This window comes from Schistocerca piceifrons, chromosome 1 (assembly GCF_021461385.2).
Source record: "Schistocerca piceifrons isolate TAMUIC-IGC-003096 chromosome 1, iqSchPice1.1, whole genome shotgun sequence".
Lineage (NCBI taxonomy): Eukaryota > Metazoa > Arthropoda > Insecta > Orthoptera > Acrididae > Schistocerca > Schistocerca piceifrons.
This window is the reverse complement of record NC_060138.1, coordinates 792,902,129-792,923,614: the sequence shown is the minus strand read 5'-3', so window position 1 is coordinate 792,923,614 and position 21,486 is coordinate 792,902,129. Positions and strand designations below refer to the sequence as shown.

Here is a 21,486-nt window from a genome sequence, read left to right as displayed (position 1 = left end):
TTTTGGTGCAACACCACTTCACAATATAAAACATACTTGAAAATATCTTCCTCACTGTTAAAGTTCACATTTCATAAACTGACTACAATTTGCGTCTTTTCAGCATGACGACCAAGACTTGACTCTCCAATAACCGCCTATGCGCCCAAAAATCAGAGTTACAAGTACGTCAAAGATCATAGTGACAAAAGAAAGAATACACATAAGAATAATATCATTGCAATATAAACATATCGATGTATCAAAGCACCTCTACATTAATGAAATCAAATCTGAATGTTGTCACAGAAATATGTTAACTATTTTACAGAAACACAGTAGAATATTGCTGGTATCGAGAGGTTGAGGTGAGGTGCCGTAATGGTTACGTAATTCAAGTACCATTACAAGCCTATGACAGAAGTGACCACGTTTTTGTCAGTCCCCGTGTACGCCTAGGACCAGAACATCCACATGGCATACGTTAAGATCACCTGGTTGGTGGCCATGATGCTGTGGCTCGACAGTTTTGCGTCTTGTTTTGCTTCGAACAGGCCGCCAATCCTAGTGCAGGAAGTTGTCTACTAGGAAATTTCTTCAGAGCGCGTCGAGTTCCACTGAGAGGCGTTGCTTAAACAGATGATCCAACTATCACTGGCACACATGACATGGACGTGTGAGGAAAACTGGATCCAGGAGACACTCATGCTTCAGCGTCGTCTCATTTCTTCCTGATCTTTTCCTTGCTCCTTTTATTTTCTATTTTCATACATGCTTGTTTTTCATTTTTGTGACAGACTTACTTTTGCATGCCGAAGACAATTGCGAAATGTTTGATGTATCGATATATCTCCCTTTAACTGTTTTCCTGAGAAATAGTATAAAATGATAACGTTGATGAAGATGGTACAGTTGCAAACGTAAATGATAAAATGTATCTCAAACGGAACCGCGCTTAAAACTGTTGTAAAAGAAAGATGAATAAATAGCCAAAGAACGGTTCTGATATAGCTGGATTATAATTTTGGGAAATTGATCAATTAGCCACTGTGGGATGCTTTAAAATTCGTACCTAATGGCGTGTGTATATTTCGAGACAATATACAAAAATTTAAAAGTATTTGTACACTCCAGCCACTGTTTCTAAAACAGACGCAAATTTCTGCATTGTTTTATGAACATACAGCGCAACAATTAAAATATTGACAATGTTCTTATTTCTGGAAACCACGGCCATGTATTATTGCCTGAAAGGTATCACTTTCGCCATTTGATTACCCTTTTTTTCCTTTTGGAAACCGCAGGGTTTTCGGCTCCATAACCATTTTCTAATTAATGATAATTATCCTGTGGTAATTACTGACTCTGGATGCCATAGCACATGTCAACGGTATCGAATGCAACCATATTGAACTCATGACTATACAGTGAAACCGTCAACATAGCTTATAGGGCATGTCAAACAAGCATCAAATTCCAATTTAACATCAATCCAGACCACAACGTAGCACCTGCAACAGCTGTACACATATTTCACCTCTGATATAAATAGACTGCCTGACAAAAAATGTAAAGCACCCAGAAGAGAGGAGGAAATGAAATGAAATTTCAAGGACTGAGAAGATATAAAATGTTATTGCAATGGTTACAAAATCGAGTCATATTTACAAAGAATTTGGCGATACTCCATCAGTTATCAGTATTACGTAGCACTATAATCTGGCCCGGATGATTGAACTGATTCGGTTGGGAAGGGTGTGGTTCTGTTGTTGTATCCTGTCCAGTGGCAAACTGGGCCAAAGCTGTAGTAAATGATCTTTGATGTCCTGGGTTCTGGCACTGGGACGGAGTTTGCATCCGAGCTGATCCCACACACATTCTGTCATGAACAGATGTGAGGAGTTACATCTCACCATGATAACCTTTCGAAGGAATTCTACTGTAATAAAAAAAAATTAGTTGAAATACAAGCCTTCCCCAAACGTTAAGCTCCAATAAGACATTACGCACTGTCTCTATCTACAAGAAAATCAGTCTCATTCTTTAGGAGCGTACCGGGCCTACCACAGAAGTATGTGCACTGAAGAACCGAAGAAACTGGTATAGCTGGTGTAGGGCCCCCGCGAGCACGCAGAAGTGCCGCAGCACGACGTAGCATGGACTCGACTAACGTCTGAAGCAGTGCTGCAAGGAACTGACACCATGAATCCTGCAGCGCTATTCATAAGTACGTAAGAGTGCGAAGAGTTGAAGATCTCTTCTGAACAGCACGTTGCAGTGCATCCCAGATATACCCAATAATGTTCATGTCTGGGGAGTTTGATGGCCAGAGGAAGTGTTTAAACTCATAAGAATGTTCCTGGAACCACCCTATAGCAATTCTGGACGTGTGGGGAGTCGCATTGTCCTGCTGGAATGCCCAAATCCGTCGGAATGCACAATGGACATGAATGGAGGCAGGTGATCAGACAGGATGCTTACGTACGTGTCACCTGTCAGAGTCATATCTAGACGTATCAGGGGTCCCATATCATTCAAACTAGACACGTCCCACGCCATTACAGAGCCTCCTCCAGCTCGAACAGTCCCCTGTTGATATGCAGGGTCCATGGATTCATGAGGTTGTCTCCATACCCGTACACGTCTTCCGCGTGATACAATTTGAACGGAGATTCGTCCGACCAGACAACACGTTTCCAGTCATCAACAGTCCAATGTTGGTGGTGACGGGCTCAGGCGAGTCTAAAGCTTTGTGTCGTGCAGACATCAAGGGTAAAGAGTGCGCCTTCGGCTCCGAAAGCCCCTGTCGATGACGTTTCGTTGAATGGTTCGTAAGCCGACACTTGTTGATGGCCCAGCGTTGAAATCTGCAGCAATTTGCGGAAGGGTTGCAATTCTGTCACGTTGAACGATTCCCTTCAGTCGTCGTTGCAGGATCTTTTTCGGCCGCAGCGATGTCGGAGGTTTTATGTTTCACCGTATTCCGGGGTATTCACAGTACACTCGTGAAATGGTCGTATGGAAAATCGCCAACTCGTTGGTACCTCGGCGATGCTGTGTCCCATCGCTCATGCGCCGACTATAGCACCACGTTCAAAATCACTTAAACCTTGATAACCTGCCCATGTAGCAGCAGTAACAGATCCAACAACTGCACCAGACACTTGTTGTCTTATATAGGCGATGCCTACTCCAGCGCCGCATTCTGCCTGTTTAAATATATCTGTCTTCGAATACGTATGACTATACCAGTTTCTTTGGCGCTTCAGTGTAAATCTGGCAGAGAGAATAGACCCAAAAAGAAATACAATTAGCAAATTATTCAGTTTCACAGATATATCAATCATATCTTGTAATCACAAAGAAAACAAAGAAATAGGGAGTATGAGCAGAAAAATGCAAGTTTTAAGTAGGGTGGGACGCTGCATTTCTTAAATTTTTCACCTTTAGTTCCAGAGGTAAAAGTCGAAGTTGTGAGAACACTTAAGATGAAAAAGTTATTTGCTTACTGATTTTAAATTTGGAAACTTGTAACTCACTAAGAGAATAGATAAAAAACGGACAGTGTCTACATCATCAGCGCTATTGGAACTACGACATAAGGCATTTTCTGCTTCACAAAGTGACCACGTTACCACATTGCTGTCTGAAGTTCATTCTTATCAACATACTGATTAATAACACAGATAATTTACGACGTAAAATATGAGATTAGTTGTAGATTCTTCATGAAATAATCTTCCTGGAATCAAATCATAAATTGGTAAGCTAATGTTACATATTAAGTGAGAATCATTCAAGTAAATTTAGCAGGATAATTCTGTACTATCCAGGAAGTAAGTCGACGATCACTAAGTTGCCAAATATTCTCTACAATGTATGCGTGTCTACATTACACTGGTAGCAGTAAGAATCCGCTTCCACAGCCGATGTGTTTCCTGAGCCGGCTTGCACTTGAGAAGCTCGGACTTCAAAGATGCACCAGCCCCAGCTACTCCTTACCTTCATGAGGGCGAAAATACGTAAAGTATAGGCCAATGAGTTTTACTCTGATTTCTGTAATTACGATTTGAGTTTATATCGTAGCTGCAAATAATATCCAGATGCGTGTGACTGTACAGAGGCACGTACCTGAAGTGACAGGTGATCAGTAATTGTGGTTTTCAAAGTAGATAATCTAGAGACTTGAAGAAACTGGTGTTGTTAATAAAAGTAAACGATATAGAGAAAATAGCTAGTTGTGGGGACATTGCTCATAAAAAACAGGTTTGGCAGGGCTTGTTAAAATGAGATAAAACCACATTGTTTCCATGGGAACTGACATGATTTATTTGCTGTGACTTGTAGACTACTTTTCCTCTCTTTTTGACTGGCTTCCTGAAACTAAACTGATAAGCTAAAACATTATGACCCCCTACTTAAAAGCGTTTGTTTAAAATGCGTGTGAAATCTTATGGGACTTAACTGCTAAGGTCATCAGTCCCTAAGCTTACACACTACTTAGCCTAAATTATCCTAAGGACAAACACACACACATGCCCGAGGGAGGACTCGAACCTCCGCCGGGACCAGCCGCACGGTCCATGACTGCAGCGCCTTAGACCATTTAAAAACGTGTTCTTCCGCTTATGGAGTGCTATTCAGCATTGATTCTGTGTGCCATGGATTCGACAAGTACCTGATAGTTTTCTAGAGACTTGAGGCACCAGATGCCTACGGACGGGTCACACACACACACACACACACACACACACACACACACGCACACACACACACACACACACACACACAAAATGGCTCTGAGCACTATGGGACTTAACATCTCAGGTCATCAGTGCCCTAGAACTTAGAACTACTTAAACCTAACTAACCTAAGGACATCACACACATCCATGCTCGAGGCAGGGTTCGAACCTGCGACCGTAGCGGTTGCGCTGTTCCAGACTGAAGCGCCTAGAACCGATCGGCCACCAGCGACCGGCCGGGTCACACACTTCCCGTAATTTACGGGCGGTTGGCTTGTGGGCGTGGAGCTGGCGCCCGATAGCATCCCAGATGGTTTTAATCGGGTTGTGATAAGCCGCATTTGATGCCGAAGAAATCAACGTGATATTTTATCATGCTCATCAAACCATTGCATAACGATTCTAGCCTTGTGAGACAGACAGTTGTTCTGCTGGAAGATACCATCGCTGAAGAGGAAGACATCAATCATGAGGGTTAACAGGTGGTCCCTAATGATATTCACCTATTCCATAGTTATCATGGTGCCTTCGGTTACTATAGAAGGTTCCTTGGAAGCCCAGGTGGATGTCCCCCATAACATAACACTGATCCCACCGGCCTGCTGCGTGTTTCCAGCACCCGCTCGCCTGGATGACAGCGTATCTCGACACGACCTGGTTTAACAATAAATGAGATTCATTCGACCATGCGCCACGATTCCATTGATCCGCGGTCCAATCTCGTTGATCCTGTGTAATCATAACTAACGTTGTTGTTGGGCATCGTGGGAACACGTAGCGGTCCTCTGCTGCGGAACACCAACACTGTACGCTGAACGGTGCGCTCCAAAACACTCGTGCCTACGCCGGCACTGTACTCTGTCGTCAGATCTACCAAAGATCGCCATCTATCCTATTTTAGAGAGCGGGCAACCCTCTGATACCTGTGTTCTGTGACAAGGCATGAACGTCCAACTTCTTGTCGCCTACTCGTGGTTTCAGCATTCTTCAACCGTTTTCTATAGATGATCACGACAGTAGCACGCGAACAGCCGACCACCTTTGCCGTTTCCAACATGCTCGCTCCCAGGCAAGGGCCACAACAATCTGGCTTTTGTCAAAGTCGCTTAAGTCGGCGGATTTCCGCAGTTGCGCCATTTATCGTCGCTAGAATGGTTCACCATTCGTAACTGCTCCGCTCATATACTTCTCTTACCGCGTCACGTGACATCAGCGCCACCAGGTAGCATACAACTTCGCGATTAGCAGTGGTCATAATGTTTTGGTTTATCAGTGTATATCTTTGCGGAGCATTACGATGAAATTACAGAATGCTCATTGGCGGTCATGTTGAGAATGGCAGCGTGCATGTTTCCGGTTGAGTAGTAGGAATTTGGAACTTGCCTGGAGACAGTCTGACTCCCACAGAAATGACGATGGTACAGAGCTGACGACTTCCATAACGGGTCACGGCGAGGCTACTGAGCTTTATTTAAACTGCTTCGTTAATACCAAAGTAAAGGGAGTTGTTCTGAATACATTTTTTGATAATAGCGTAATCGGATTTCATAGAAAGACCGTACTCCATCGCACCAGGACTGCAATGATGATAATATCAGATGATAGTAACAGAATAAACATGAAGTCCCTTCGCTACCGACTCGAACAGAGACGATTTAAGTCGGTCCATGTCAGATGTAGAAATTGCGGAAACTAGAACCCCTGTCGACAGCAAGATTCCTTTTAGTTCCAATTTAGTTGGTGAACCAGGTGGCACATAAGATCTCTGCGTACCTATTTCTTTTTTATTGCGGTGACTGGGTGTTGTGTGTCTTTCATCATCATTTCACCCTCATTCACTCGCAAGTCGCCGTAGTGGCGTTAAAGAACTTGTGGAGCGGCGGCAGGTACCGTCCCGCGAGGGGTCTCCCGGCCACCAATGCCATACGCTCATTATTATTATTTATTTTATTTTATCCTGGTATTTTGAAAATGTTGCTTCTGGACGGAAATTCGACCTCGGATCTACCCTTTGTCAGGATCTGACAAATTTTCTGAACGATTCGTTTGCATCATATCGTTGCTTACCCAAATTTCCAAACCCCTCTGGGCTCGAACGCTGATCGAGTGTATCGGTATCATTTAAAATCCTGGCACGTGCACCGGTGAAAATTAATAATTTTAATTTTATACGTGTCTTCGTTCATTGTCAATAATAAACGTAAATGGTGGTTTCGACTTCCCTTGAGGAATAGAATATTTTGTCACGTTGTTCCTAGTTCAAACAGTAGAAGAAGCCGATATTCAACGTCTGTTCGTGACTAGAAAACAATGACGACAGGCGCCGGGTACGAATCCCGACGGAAAAAATTTTTCATCTCGTCGTTTCAGGTTCGAGCATCTCGCTACTAGTGAATAAATTCGATATCTGACGAGCGATTGCGCTTCGTTAAGAATCCGATTAGGTGCCGGCTTCGAATCCCCCAAATACAAAACTTAATGCTCTATCATTTCGCGTTTAAACATGTACACATTATGTTATTTGTGAATGAAACCATGTTTAACATCTTTCGTGGTTAAGAGGGTCAGTAGTTACTACATTGGAATCTTGGTCCTGGAAAATTTTTTCATCATGCAATCTCAAGTTCAGACTCGCTAACGACATTGCCCAAAAACCAGATATTACACGTATCTTCATGCCCAGTCAGCAATGACGATTGGCTCTGTGTTCCAGTCTCGGCCAGGCAAGAACGCTTTGATAGTTGTATACTTGTCTTGGGGCTAAAATATTTCACATGACGAATTTCGGATTACCAAATCGTCAGATCTGTGGTATAAGAATGCAGTGTAAGACAAGACTGAGAAATGTACATTACAATAAAACAAGAAACTAACATACCTTTGACACCAGTATAAAATCTCTTGTTAATTTTACTCATCGCACTACAGCATCAGTGCCCAAATACGCTCAGGCAGTGCAAAAAGTTATGAAGTAAACAATTTTACCACTAGGCGGCGTCAATGACAGCATCATAATGGTTATGACAACAGGCATATCTGCATCTAATTTATTGTAATGCATATTTCTCAATTTTGTCTTACATTGTATTCTCATGCCACATATCTGATGATGGAGGGACCAGAAACACGTCATAAGACGTTAAGTAATAAAAATTTTGGCGAGCAGTGCATGTATAGTCAATAATGCCAACGTCGTCGCAGATCGCCTGAAAGACTTCTTGTCTAAAGTGACGAAAGCTCTGCTTAGTTAGCAAAGGAAAAGGTGCTGAGTTTGAATATACATCCATAACAAAAAAGTTCGTCATGTCATTTGAAGCTGATGCATGTGCATAACTAGCTGCTGATGAATACCTTAGATGTTTGATGTCATTTTCTGCCAGGTAACAAGGGTGATAGGTGACCGTTGTACTGAACATTGATCCACGTGGCATCACGAGTACAGTGAAATTACTTGTGATACGCTGTTGATACTGAGGTTTATATGGAGCGCTTGACGCTGTTAGTTGCCGGCTTTCTAACTGTTTACTTCATTAACCAGTTCATACAATACCACTCGCCAAGCGAACGACCGTTAACAGATGTCTGGAAAACCTGTTAGAGCGCAGGAACACTTCGTACCATCATAGAACTTCTGGAGTCCAAACATTCTTGTAAAATCTATTATTTACAAAATATTTAGTTTTGGATGGATGAATGACTGTTGAAATAGAATTACGGATATTAGATGCCTCACACACTAACGACAGCAGTAACATTTTTGAAATATCACTCACTGAGTTTTCGAGCTTTAAGAACTGTTTCATCTCTAATTACACGTTTGTGATATTTGCAATATCGTGGTATTGATACTCATTTCGATTCAGTACTGCGCAAAGCAGTACTGTCGAACTGTCATTTCTTGCAACCATTTTGCATAGTCAAACTACTATACCGAAAACTGCTTTGTCGTGTTCCACATTTCAAGCCGTTTTTATGAGATATATTGACCCTTAAGTGAGCATCTCTGGCACGCAAGTTTAGGTTGTAACAATGCCAGTTAAGTGCAAATTCTGTGCAGTTCACACGTTGATTTACTTAACCACGCCGTTCTTCAATGATAAGCTACGCGACTAACGCCTGGAGCTTTTCGTATAGTTTAAATACCTAGAAGTTATAGTAGGAAGCCAAACGAGGTGGGATGATCACGTGAAATAAGTATTAGGTTAGACGAATTTAAGAATTAGACTTGTTAGGAGGATTCTGAGAGACTGCTGCCTACCTGACAAGGAACACAAATTATGACGCTAGTGCGGCCGATTCCACAGCACTACTCCAATCTGTACTGTCCTTACGACGTGGCCATGGAAACAGACGCCAAACGGCTGTGATAGAAGCGTAACAGCTACGTATAGATGACATGAAAGTATAACAGTGATATGAAAGTATAAAAGTGAAGCTCAGAGAACTTAAACGGCAGTGTCTGTAGTAAATGCAACTTTGCCCTTACGAAGCCCAGTTGGCTAAATTAAGAGAAATGGTTTAATGGTTCTCCAAGGAGGCCGTACAAAAATTTAATTGCCATCGTCGCAGGTGACAGTGATAATGAGAATGACATGAGATAGATACGACGAATATTGAGGCGTGCGGTCGTTTTAACTCATGGCAAACACGACTGCAATAGTTCAGAAAATCATTGCTATCGTTTGAAGTTCCCTTCACCATGTACTGTTATGGAGTATATACAGCCAGAAAAGAACAGTCAGTTAAGTATTGGTTGTTCAGGTATGTGCGAAAAGTGGCACCCTAAAAATAAGAATAAAACTAAAAAAAAGTTACAGGAAAGAAGTATGTGTACTAGGAAGAAAAGCAGTGTTTAGTGCACCGAAGGAAAAAATCCCGACACCAGGCAGGAGCTGTGCAAGATAAACGGAAGTTGGGAGGCGTTTCTGCATCTGAAAAATGACGTCTATTTGAATTTCTCCCCAATCACATAAAAGTGACGCTAATGGCACCACTATGAGGGTAAAAATCAGGTTTGATTTAAGGACGTACTGTAACGGTCGTGAACGTTAGTTACCTTTGAGACTGAACGTAGAGATTTGATGTTATTCAAGAATGTCTTTAAGTTGCCGAAGACGTCGTTATTAACAGGTCACTGAGATTGAACGAGATAGTGTAATAAGAAGCTGGATGTTGATTCTGCGATTCTGCAGAAAGTCTTGGCAGGAAAGAAGCAGCTGTAAATGATTACTGGCAGCGGTGGTCATGGGAATGTACAGTTGCAAGAAGACCGGGCTCCAGACGGCCACGTGGCGCTACCGGGAGGCAAGATCGCCGTTTTCGTTGTAGGGATGTGGCCATTTTAATGCGTCTGCGCCTGCAATTTGAGCATCACAGTGACACAACAAACTGTTAAAAATCGGTTACTTCAAGGACAGCTCCGAGCCAGACGCCCTGCAGCGTGGATTCAACTGAACCCTAAACCACCACCGTTTGTGATTTGAATGTTGTCAAGCGAGAGCTCGTTGGGGGGTGGAGTGGAGGTTCTGTTGCGTTTTCTGATGAAAGCTGGCTCTGCCTAAGTGCCAGTGACGGCTGAGTGTTGGTTAGAAGAAGGCCAGGTGAGCGGCTGCATCCATACTGTCTGTGGACTAGACACACCGGACCTACACCTGGAGTTAAGGTCTGGTGTGCGATTTCACATAACAGCAGGAGCATTCTCGTGGTTACCCCACGCACCCTGGCTGAGAAACAGTACGCCAGTCTGATGATTCGAACTGTTGTGGTGCCATTCATGAACAGCATTCCAGAGAGTGTTTTCCAGCGGGGTAACGCTCGCCCGCATACCACTGTTGTGGCGCAGCATGCTCCACAGAGTGTCGACATGTTGCCTTGGCCTGACTGATCGCCAGATCTGGCTCCAGTTGAGCACGTATGGGACATCATCGGATGACAACCAGCACTAACCGTCCCTGTACTGACCGACCAAATGCAACGTGCTCGGAACTCCATTCCACAAACAAACATCCAGCACCTGTACGACTCAATGCAAGCCCGTTTACATGATTGGATTCAATATCCTGGCAGGTACACCGGTTATTAACGTACCAGTATTTCACACTTACAATATAATATAGCAGAAAACTGATGATGATTATATGATAAAATTATCTGGACACCTATTAGCAGCCATTAATATGGGTTGTGTCCACCCTTCATCTTTACAACGCCTTGAACTCTGCTGGCGATACTTTCAGTGAGGTATATGAAGATCTGTGGAGGAATGACAGTCCATTCTTCCTCAAGAGCCGAACCCAGAGAAGATTGTGATGTTGGACTCTGGGGCCTGGAACAAAGTCGAGTTCTTGCGAAACACAACTAATCCTTTATTCTCGTGAGGTAATGAGTGCTATCGACAGGGGATGTCAAACTGATTACATATTTTTAGATTTCCAGAAGACTATCGACACCGTTCCTCACAAGCGTCTTCTAACCAAACTGTGTGCCTGTGGAATATCGCCTGAGTTGTGCGACTGGATTCGTGATTTCCTGTCAGAAAGGTACAGTTCGTAGCAACACATGGAAAGTCGTAGAGTAAAACAGAAGTAATATCCGGCGTTCTCCAAGAAAGTGTCATAGGCCCTCTATTGTTCCTGATCTACATTAACGACATAGGAGACAATCTGAGGAGCCGTCTTAGATTGTTTGCAGATGATACTGTCATTTACCGTCTCGTAAAGTCATTAGATGACCAAAACGAATTGCAAAATGATTAAGATACGATATCTGTGTGGTGCGAAAAGTGGCAATTGACCCTGAATAAAGGAAAGTGTGAAGCTATTCACATGAGTACTAAAAAAAATCCGCTAAATTTCGTTTACGCGGTAAGTCACAAATCTGAAGTCTGTAAATTCAACTAAATACTAATACAATTACAAATAACCTAAATTGGAACGATCACATAGATAATGTTGTGGATAGAGCAAACCAAAGACTGCGATCCATTGCAGAACACTTAGAAGGTGCAACAGGTCTACTAAAGAGACTGCTTACACTACGCCTATTCTGGAGTACTGCTGTGCAATGTGGGATCCGCATCAGGTGGGACTAATGGCTGACATCAGAAAAGTTCAAAGAAGGGCGGCTCGTTCTGTATTATCGCCAAATAGGGGAGATAGTGCCACAGACATGATACGTGAATTGGAGTGGCAATCAATAAAACAAAGGCATTTTTCGTTGCGACGGGATCTTCTCATGACACTTCAATCACCATTTTTAGCCTCCGATTGCGAAAACATTCTGTTGGCCCACACTTACATAGGGAGAAATGACCATCACGATAAAAAAGAGAAATCAGGGCTCGCACAGAAAAATTTAAGAGCTCGTCTTTCCCTTGATTTGTCCAACAGTGAAACGGTACAGAGACAGCTAGACGGTGGTTCATTGAACCTTGTGCCAGGCACTTCATTGTGAATAACAGAGTAATCACATAGATGTAGATGTTACAGGTTACATTAACCTGTGAGCTTATAACGTTAATCACTTAAATTTGTTATCTAGACAAATGTATTCCCGAAATTTCATTACTCCATAGTATCTCTTGGTGTTGAGATTTTTTTCCGTCAATGTATTTATTGCGACGTGAAATACTATGAAAACTAGGTGTATTACGAGTGAGATTTTCACTCTGCAGCGGAGTGTGCGCTGATATGAAACTTCCTGACAGATTAAAACTGCGTGCCGGACCGAGACTCGAACTGAGGAGCTTTGCCTACCTTCCAAAACTTCACAGAAGCTCTCCTGCGAGCCTTTCAGAACTAGCACTAGATGAGATACCGGCAGAAGTAAAACTGTGAGGACGGGGCGTGAGTCGTGCTTGGGCAACTCAGACAGTAAAGCAGTTGCCCGTGAAAGGCAAAGATTCCGAGATCGAGTCTCGGTCCTGCATACAGTTTCAATCTGCCAGGAAGTTTTAGGTCTATCACGAGTTTGCTGTGCGCTTTCAGTGTTGGTTGGATGCTACGTAATCCAAGGAATTAACGTATCGAATTCTTAAATGAAGAGTTCAGTGAGGTAAAAATTAGAAAATTACGCTACTGAGGTAGCATTGTCCACAGAGGGTTCCGGTAGCATCAGGTGACATACCTCTCCTGAGGTGGTTCGGTGTAGCGTGGGTGGCCGCCTGTGCGGTCAGCAGCACCAGCAGCAGCGTCGCCACCTTCGCCGTCAGTTCCATGGCTGCTCTTCTGGCTCCGGTCTGGGACTCGCGGATCTCGCCCGTCTCCCAGCCAGACTTCGCATGATCGCTGGTCGCGACGGTCTCTTATGCCTTCCGCTGTCGCACGTCACAGTCTTTCACGCCGCAACCTTCCCGTTGCCCACATGTTGCAGCTTCCTGTGTACAACCACAGTGCCTGCAGACGTTTTGTTCCTGGTGGCGCAGGTGTAGCTTAACGGATGCTGAGGCCGCGTACAGGAGCGCTCGTCTTTAAACGCGCGAGCCTGTCAGAATGGGTGATGGTTGACGAGCGTGTGGGGAGGAGGGAAGGGGAGAGGAGGCTTAAGCACGGCTCCTGGCTACCAGGGAAACGGCAGGGCGCGAGGGAGACCAGACACGTGGTGGCTTTCCCTGCCGCCACCATACTTCACAGCCAGATGCACGGAACGAAATGGGTTTTATGGCGAGAATACTCACTCAAATAAAATACATCTACAAAGGGCGTTCAAAAGTTTTGCACAGTCGTCTCTAATTTTTTTATTTTTTGCGGGAGGAGAATGAAATTTTTTGTGAACATACTTGGAACTTTTAGCTATACATATAGCCTACTCAATGTAGCCTCCATCAGCTGTGATGCACCTGGTCCAACGTTCTTTTCATGAGGTAAATGTACTTTGGTAATAATAATGAACGTATGGCATTGGTGGCCGGGAGACCCCTCGCGGGGCGGTACCTGCCGCCGCTCCACAAGTTCTTTAACGCCACTACGGTGACTTGCGAGTGAAGAAGGATGAAATGATGATGAAAGACACGCAACACCCACTCATCTCGACCCAGAGAAAACCCCTGACCCCGCTGGGAATCGAACCCGGGACCCCGGGCGCGGGAAGCGAGAACGCCACCGCAAGACCACGAGCCACGGACATGTACTTTGGTAAAATTCTGCGGATTGACTTTTACACCATCGCTTGACACAGGAAATAAGGTCTTTCTCACTATCAAATGTTTTACCGCGCAGTTGGGCCTTCAGACGATCAAAGAGGTAAAAATCAGACGGAGCCAAGTCCGAACTGTAGGGAGGATGAGGAACAATTTTCCAACCCATTTTCCTGATTTTTCTCCTGTGTCATAAGGGCATCCAACGTACACTGATTTTTCTGTACCCTTGTGACTGTACCAATGATACCACACTGCCCAGTGACAAACGAGTAATTTCAGGAAGCTGTCATGTCGTCACACATCTGTTATTTTGGATGATTTTATCAATGGTCTTCTTATTATCATCACTCACTGCCATCGATGATCTGACTCATCGTGGATTGTCCAGTAGAGATAAATCACCTTCTTTAAACCTCTGCAACCTCCGCTGGATACTGCTGCGATCCACTGTATCCTTCTCTTAAACTGGCAGCAACTTCCTTTGAATCAATGTGGCACAGTCATCGCCGGTCTTGAAGAGGAAGTGCATCACCGACCGTTGTCTCAGCCTGACATTTACTTCACGGTCCATTATGGCTCACCCGTAAATAAAAGAAAATACTTTTATATATCAACTTATAGCTAAATGTTCCAAGTATGTTCACAAAAAATTTCATTCTCCTCCTGTAACAAATAAAAGAATCAGAGACGACTGTGCAAAACTTTTTGAACGCCCTTTGTACGTGAAAATCTTAAGATATTTATTGTCACGCGATCCACTAACGCTACGTTAGTTCCTGAGTTACCAAACCGGGTGCGTTGACGTGACGAGTCCATCACAAATTACATCGTTTTTATACCCCAAAAATTACAATACTTACAGCTATACCAATGACTGTTATTTGCGCTGATTTCCTTAGTACATTAGTTTATGAGAACCTGAAGTGCTACGAACTCAAACGAGGTGGTAAACGAAATGTACTTTCTTATATTATAACGTGCGAGCGCCATGCTATGATACTCTAAATAGTTTTAACGTTACAAACAACAAAAAATTTTGCAGTTAAAGGTATTTAGCCAGAATACGCAATTCTGCACAGTAAGTCAGCACAGAGTAGGCACATCCATTACCTGCGTCCTTTCTTAGCTATTTTACATATTCAGTGTTTTTTTAAGAGTTATATTAACTTTATTCAAGTCGCACATTATTGTTATTTATTTAGCGTATCACGCCACACAAGGAAACAGCGTCTCTTCAAAAATACATACGCACACATTTAACACACAGGAAAGAAAGTTATGATTATAAACTGACTGAATTTACAATATTTACAAAGCACAGACATCACAGGTTTATGTTGAACTGCTTAATATGTACAGCTGATGCCTTAGCTGCTAACAGGAAATCCTCTGGATCGCCATGAAAGTATGGATTTGGAAAATTGGAAATTTGTTGTAAGTTCCTGTGGGACCAAACTGTTGAGGTCATCGGTCCTGAGGCTTACACACTGCTTAATCTGACTTAAACTAACTTACGCTAAGGACAGCGCACACCCATTCCCGAGGTAGGAGTCGAACCTCTAACGGGGGGAGCCGTGCGAACTGTGGCAAGGCCCCCTAGACCGCGCGGCTACCTCGCGCAGCGATGGATTTGGGTACGTATGTATGATGTGGATGGGCTGAACGGTTTGTCGTTCCGCGCCACAATCACAGCTTAATTCTGTTGTGGACTGGCAAGACAGCCAATCCACAGTGACGGGTAACCGAAAGGCACGCGCTTAAACTCACGCAGGCTGGCGTGAGGTCTGAAACAGGATACGTAATGAATGCTATAAAGAAAAGTACGTAGCTGCTGGAATACTTAACTTTAATCCACAATTGGTGAACATTGGTCTTGTTACTGTACATGCTTCATTAGATACATAGCAAAGGATAAATGGCGCCTTGCTAGGTCGTAGCAATTGACTTAGCTGAAGGCTATGCTAACTATCGTCTCGGCAAATGAGAGCGTAATTCTCAGTGAACCTTTCCTAGCAAAGTCGGCTGTACAACTGGGGCGAGTACTAGTAAGTCTCTCTAGACCTGCCGTGTGGCGGCGCTCGGTCTGCAATTACTGACAGTGGCGACACGCGGGTCCGACGTATACTAGCGGACCGCGGCCGATTTAAAAGCTACCACCTAGCAAGTGTGGTGTCTGGCGGTGACACCACAAATCCCCATTTCTAAACAGAGTCAGCACATCTTTCACTATCTGTCATTCCATTGAGCGCAGACCAGACCCTGCGATGCCCTTCAAACCATGGTGATCTGGTCAAGATGCAGGGCATCTCAGCTCTTCTGGCGTAGCGTTGTTCTGCGATATTTCTGTACATCTGTCTGCTGTTGTCGCTCCGTTATAAAAAAAAATGGCTCTGAGCACTATGGGATTCAACATCTTAGGTCATAAGTCCCCTAGAACTTAGAACTACTTAAACCTAACTAACCTAAGGACATCACACACACCCATGCCCGAGGCAGGATTCGAACCTGCGACCGTAGGCTCCGTTATCCACCAAAGATTTTGCACGTTGCAGAGGTGGGTGATGGGAGCGAAGCATGTCTTTACTGGGTACAGGAATATCCTCATGTATAGAGAGGTAAGAAACACGAGCTACTTTGGTAAACTCCCGCTTGAGAGTAGGTTCACGGCCCAAAACGGGAGAGCTATGTGGCTGAGAATTTATTTGCTCAACACATCATAAGCTATTAACTACAACGCGTAATCGTGGGTGCAATGAGCATCTGCAGGGTGTCTAAGGAGGAATGGTCAATATTCAGGGATATGACAGGAACGATGATTCGTAGCAAAAAAGTCCAGTAAGCAATGCCTCTAAAATGCATACCTCAAGAGCTATGAGCAGTTGTACACCTTCGATACTTAGGAACAAATCTCTTTCACTGCCAGCTCTTTGCTTTCCGTATTTTCACAGGTGGTACCATCCACACACACAAAAAAAAAAAAAAAAATCCAGTAAATTTGGACTCTGGTGTGCATGCCTTAAGAATTATGTAAGCTGTAAGGTGCTGAGTTATTTAGTTGCGTTGACAAGCACTGTACTGGTGAACAAATGCTTTGCAAACTCTCTCTCTCTCTGGCCAAACAATTGCCTTCTTCACAGGTCGTACAGTAACTCCTACTGCTGAATGAGAGAGTATGTGAAAAGATGAAATTGCTTGTTTGTGAAAATCTGCGGTAAAGTGCAGTTTCCCTTGTGGCGTTTATACGTCGCCATGTAGTGTTACGTTAGAGTTCGTTATCCGAATACGTCAGAGCTGTAATCCTGACGACGTTTCAATGCATGAGTTAATTTCACTGTCTCCTTTCTGGACGTTAGCAAGTGCTAGTAAGTAAAGTTCCCGTGCGAGATATTGGATCTGCCGATTCATTTTTCTCACCATCAACATAGTCAATACCCTTGGTTAGTTGCTCAATGAAGCCCAGATGCTGTAATTGCCGCAGTGATCCCATATCTAGCTTCAGATGGAAAGTGAACACAAATGCCTTACGGTCTGCGGTAAGTGTGAAAGATCGACCTTCTGGCATGTGCTTACACTTCTTGATTTAAGTATATGCCACGTAGAGGTCGCAGTCATAGAGTGAGCAACTTGTTTGTGAAGGTGATAGTTTTTTTCTTGAAGAAAGTTAGAGGTTGCCAGTAATATGGCACTTGTTATTGTAACACAGATCCAGTTGTAGTTGATTATGCATCAGCCGTAACTGCCAGAGGTGCATCATGAAGAGGATGAGCTAACAACGCAGCCTCTGCAATAGCAGCTTTCACTCTGCTCAAAGATGCTTTCTTTTCATCAGTCCACTCTAATGTGTCACCAAGTTTAGGCGAACCTTTTAGCAGTTCACTGAGAGGTGCTGCCAACAATACATGATTGCGCGCAAAACGCCTATAAAAGTTTGTCAAGCCCCAGAAATGGAGTAACCCCACACTGCAGTGAGCTGGGGAAACTCAGAAGCAGCTTGCACTCTGTCTTGTAGTGTCAGGATTCCTTGTGAACTAGCAAGGTACACTAAGAATTTTACTTCCGTCGCTCTGAACACACATTTTTGTGGGCTAATCACTAAACAATGTTCTTGAAGTCAAGTGAACAATTGCTGTAGTTGTGTTAGGTGCTCTGCCTCGCTGGATGACATTACAAGTAGGTGATCACTGCAGATATAACAAAGCTCCAAGTCTCTAATTACTTCATCCATGAAGTGCTGGAAGGTCTGTAAGGCACTGCACAGTCCGAATGCCTTCACAAAAATTCATAAAAGGTGAATGGAGTGCAAAGAGCGGTTTTGGGTCTAGCTTCCGGTTCAATTCATATATGACAAAAAACAGAGACGGGGTTGATCGTGGATAACACGTTTTACCATGATGTGCGTAGCAGACTCTTCGATATGTGGCACAGGATAATGATCAGGTATCCTTCTGGCGTCAAGTTGACGCCACAAAGGCGTCACCCATCATTCTTCATAGGGGCAATATGGGGTGTGAGCTCCTGCTACTATGTGAAGGGGACAGATCCCATGTACTGGCCTGAAAGAGAGCTCTTGCATTGCGGTCTTTAGTTTTTCTGCATGCAGACGAAGAGGCCATACATGAACTGGCAGACCTGGCACTGTGACAATATGAAGTACTGTTGAATATTTTAGTGATGTTGGAGAAGGCGATGGACTGGTGACTTAGAGGAACTGGAGAAGCAATTTGTTCTTTGGTAAATCACCTGCAACGCTTTGACGCCAGCATGGTTGGCATGGCATAGGTGCTCATGACTGACTAGACAACTGTGTTGTAGAGGCAACCAAGTGTCGACTACGAAGATCTGGGAGGAGGCTGTAAAACGATAAGAAATCCGCTGGGAACAACGAATCTCTATAAGAATTCACGTCCTGGACCGAAGTTCAGACGTAAGTTAATGTAGCCGTAAGTGTTGATGGAAGACCCATTCGTAGTAAACAGGTGACTGCCATCGGTGTTCCGACGTGTAAGACTAGAATAAGGGTAAACTGAGAAATTAGCACCCAGTTATCAATGAGGCACTGTAGCCTGGTAGAGTGCTCTCTTATCAACAGTCAACCGCTGTCAGGTTTGAAATCGCTACTGATTACCGGCAGCGTTTCCCCCGTCACGGGGTCGCAGACGCTGTCAGACTGCAACTCCAGTTTTTTTGTGATACCGCAGATACTCTCCCTGGTGCGCAAACCTGTGTTATGCTGGAAAAGTGTCGCCGTCACGAAGCACCTGTGGAGTGCCGCATCTGTAGGGCTGTGACTTGCTCGGGTAGTTCAGTTACTTGTGTTTCCAGAGAAGTCTCTGTTCTGGCGGAGAAGGCTGCCACGTCCGTCGATGGATACATCTCGAGTATTGTGTCAGTAGTTTGAGCGAGAGAGCCGCAGTCGTCAGCACAAACTACACTACTGGCGATTAAAATTGCTACACCAAGAAAAAAAGCAGATGATAAACGGGTATTCGTTGGACAAATATATTATACTAGAACTGACATGTGATTACATTTTCACGCAATTTGGGTGCACAGATCCTGAGAAATCAGTACCCAGAACAACCACCTCTGGCCGTAATAACGGCTTTGATAAGCCTGGGGATTGAGTCAAACAGAGCTTGGATGGCTTGTACAGGTACAGCTGCCCGTGCAGCTTCAACACGATACCACAGTTCATCAAGAGTAGTGACTGGCGTATTGTGACGAGCCAGTTGCTCGGCCACCATTGACCAGACGTTTACAATTGGTGAGAGATCTGGAGAATGTGCTAGCTAGGGCAGCAGTCGAACATTTTCTGTATGCAGAAAGGCCCGTACAGGACCTGCCCCATGCGGTCGTGCGTTATCTTGCTGAAATGTAGGGTTTCGCAAGGATCGAACGAGGGGTAGAGCCACGGGTCGTAACACATGTGAATTAATGTAACGTCCACTGTTCAAAGTGCCGTCAATGCGAACAAAAGGTGACCGAGACGTGTAACCAATGGCACCCCATACCATCACGCAGGGTCATACGCCACTATGGCGATGACGAATACACGCTTCCAATGTGCGTTCACCTCGATGTCGCCAAACACGGATGCGACCATCATGTCTGTAAACAGAACAGAACAGATCCTGGATTCATCCGAAAAAATGAGGTTTTGCCATTCGTGCATCCAGGTTCGTCATTGAGTACAGCCGGCCGGTGTGGCCGTGCGGTGCTACGCGCTTCAGTCTGGAACCGCGTGACTGCTACGGTCGCAGGTTAGAATCCTGCCTCGGGCATGGATGTGTGTGATGTCCTTAGGTTAGTTAGGTTTAATTAGTTCTACGTTCTGAGCGACTGATGACCTCAGAAGTTAAGTCGGATAGTGCTCAGAGCCATTTGAACCATTTGAACCATTGAGTACACCATTGCAGGCGCTCCTATCTGTGAGGCAGCGTCAAGGGTTTCCGCAGCCATGGTCTCCGAGCTGATAGTCCACGCTGCTGCAAACGTCGTCGAACTGTTCGTGCAGATGGTTGTTGTCTTGCAAACGTCCCCATCTGTTGCCTCAGGGATCTAGACGTGGCTCCACGATCCGTTACAGCCATGCGGATAAGATGCCTGTCATCTCGACTGCTAGTGATACGAGGCCGTTGGGACCCAGCACGGCGTTCCGTATTACCCTCCTGAACCCACCGATTCCATATGCTGCTAACAGTAATTGGATCTCGACCAACGCGAGCAGCAATGTCGCGATACGATAAACCGAAATCGCGATAGGCTACAATCCGGCCTTTATCACAGTCGGAAACGTGATGGTACGCATTTCTCCTCCTTACAGGAGGCATCACAACAACGTTCCACCAGGCAACGCCGGTCAACTGGTGTTTGTGTATGAGAAATCGGTTGGAAACTTTCCTCATGTCAGCACGTTGTAGGTTTCGCCACCGGCGCCAACCTTGTGTGAATGCTCTGAAAAGCTAATCATTTGCATATCACAGCATCTTCTTCCTGTCGGTTAAATTTCGCGTCTGTAGCACATCTTCGTGGTGTTGCAATTTTAATGGCCAGTAATGTACATTTTCTGTGCGTGCGCAGGCAAGCGCGACAGCCATATGTTCCACAAAATATCGTCGATAATTGCGTTGTCTGCGAGCGTACTAAGTAGCTGAGATGGTGTGCGGTCTCCGAGTTCTTTACTGCGGGGCAATTTTCAAGATGCTTAGCTTCTGACTGCGACAAGCTCGTTACAAGTGCAATCTTGCTAGAAGTGTGTTTTTCAATGCTTGGTGGGGGAGCTAGAATGTCTTGTACTACAGTAACTATTCGCTCGTGAATTACGGCTACCACATAATTACATTTAGTTTCGTCTGAGGTGACGTGGACCAAGACAAATTATCTCTGAAGTTGTACGAAAGACATTACTAGACTACCCGACTCGAAGGGCGGGGTTTTCGCCATAATTGGACTTAAAGATCACATTTGTCACTGTTTAGTCAGTGTGTGTCACGGTAGGTGGTGGTTAGGCGACGCGTTTGTTCACGAATGGTTCTGTATGTCGCAGTTGATTGAAAAACTCACGAAACTGTGTTTTATGGTTCTGGCGGGCGGTGCGATCGTTCCGTTGTTGTTCAGCACAACATA

At 44.5% G+C, this 21,486-nt stretch overlaps 1 protein-coding gene across 1 annotated transcript in view; it reads right to left on the bottom strand.

The window, feature by feature from the left end:
• The window catches only part of LOC124713262 (trypsin-1-like), a 102,863-nt gene extending 89,720 nt beyond the window's left edge, over positions 1 to 13,143 (bottom strand). Inside the window, exon 1 of the mRNA XM_047242934.1 lies at positions 12,849 to 13,143. Within this exon, the coding sequence (XP_047098890.1) occupies positions 12,849 to 12,939 (91 nt within the window). The 5' untranslated portion in view covers positions 12,940 to 13,143. The remainder of the gene's footprint in view (positions 1 to 12,848) is intronic.
• Positions 13,144 to 21,486: the final 8,343 nt, after the last annotated feature.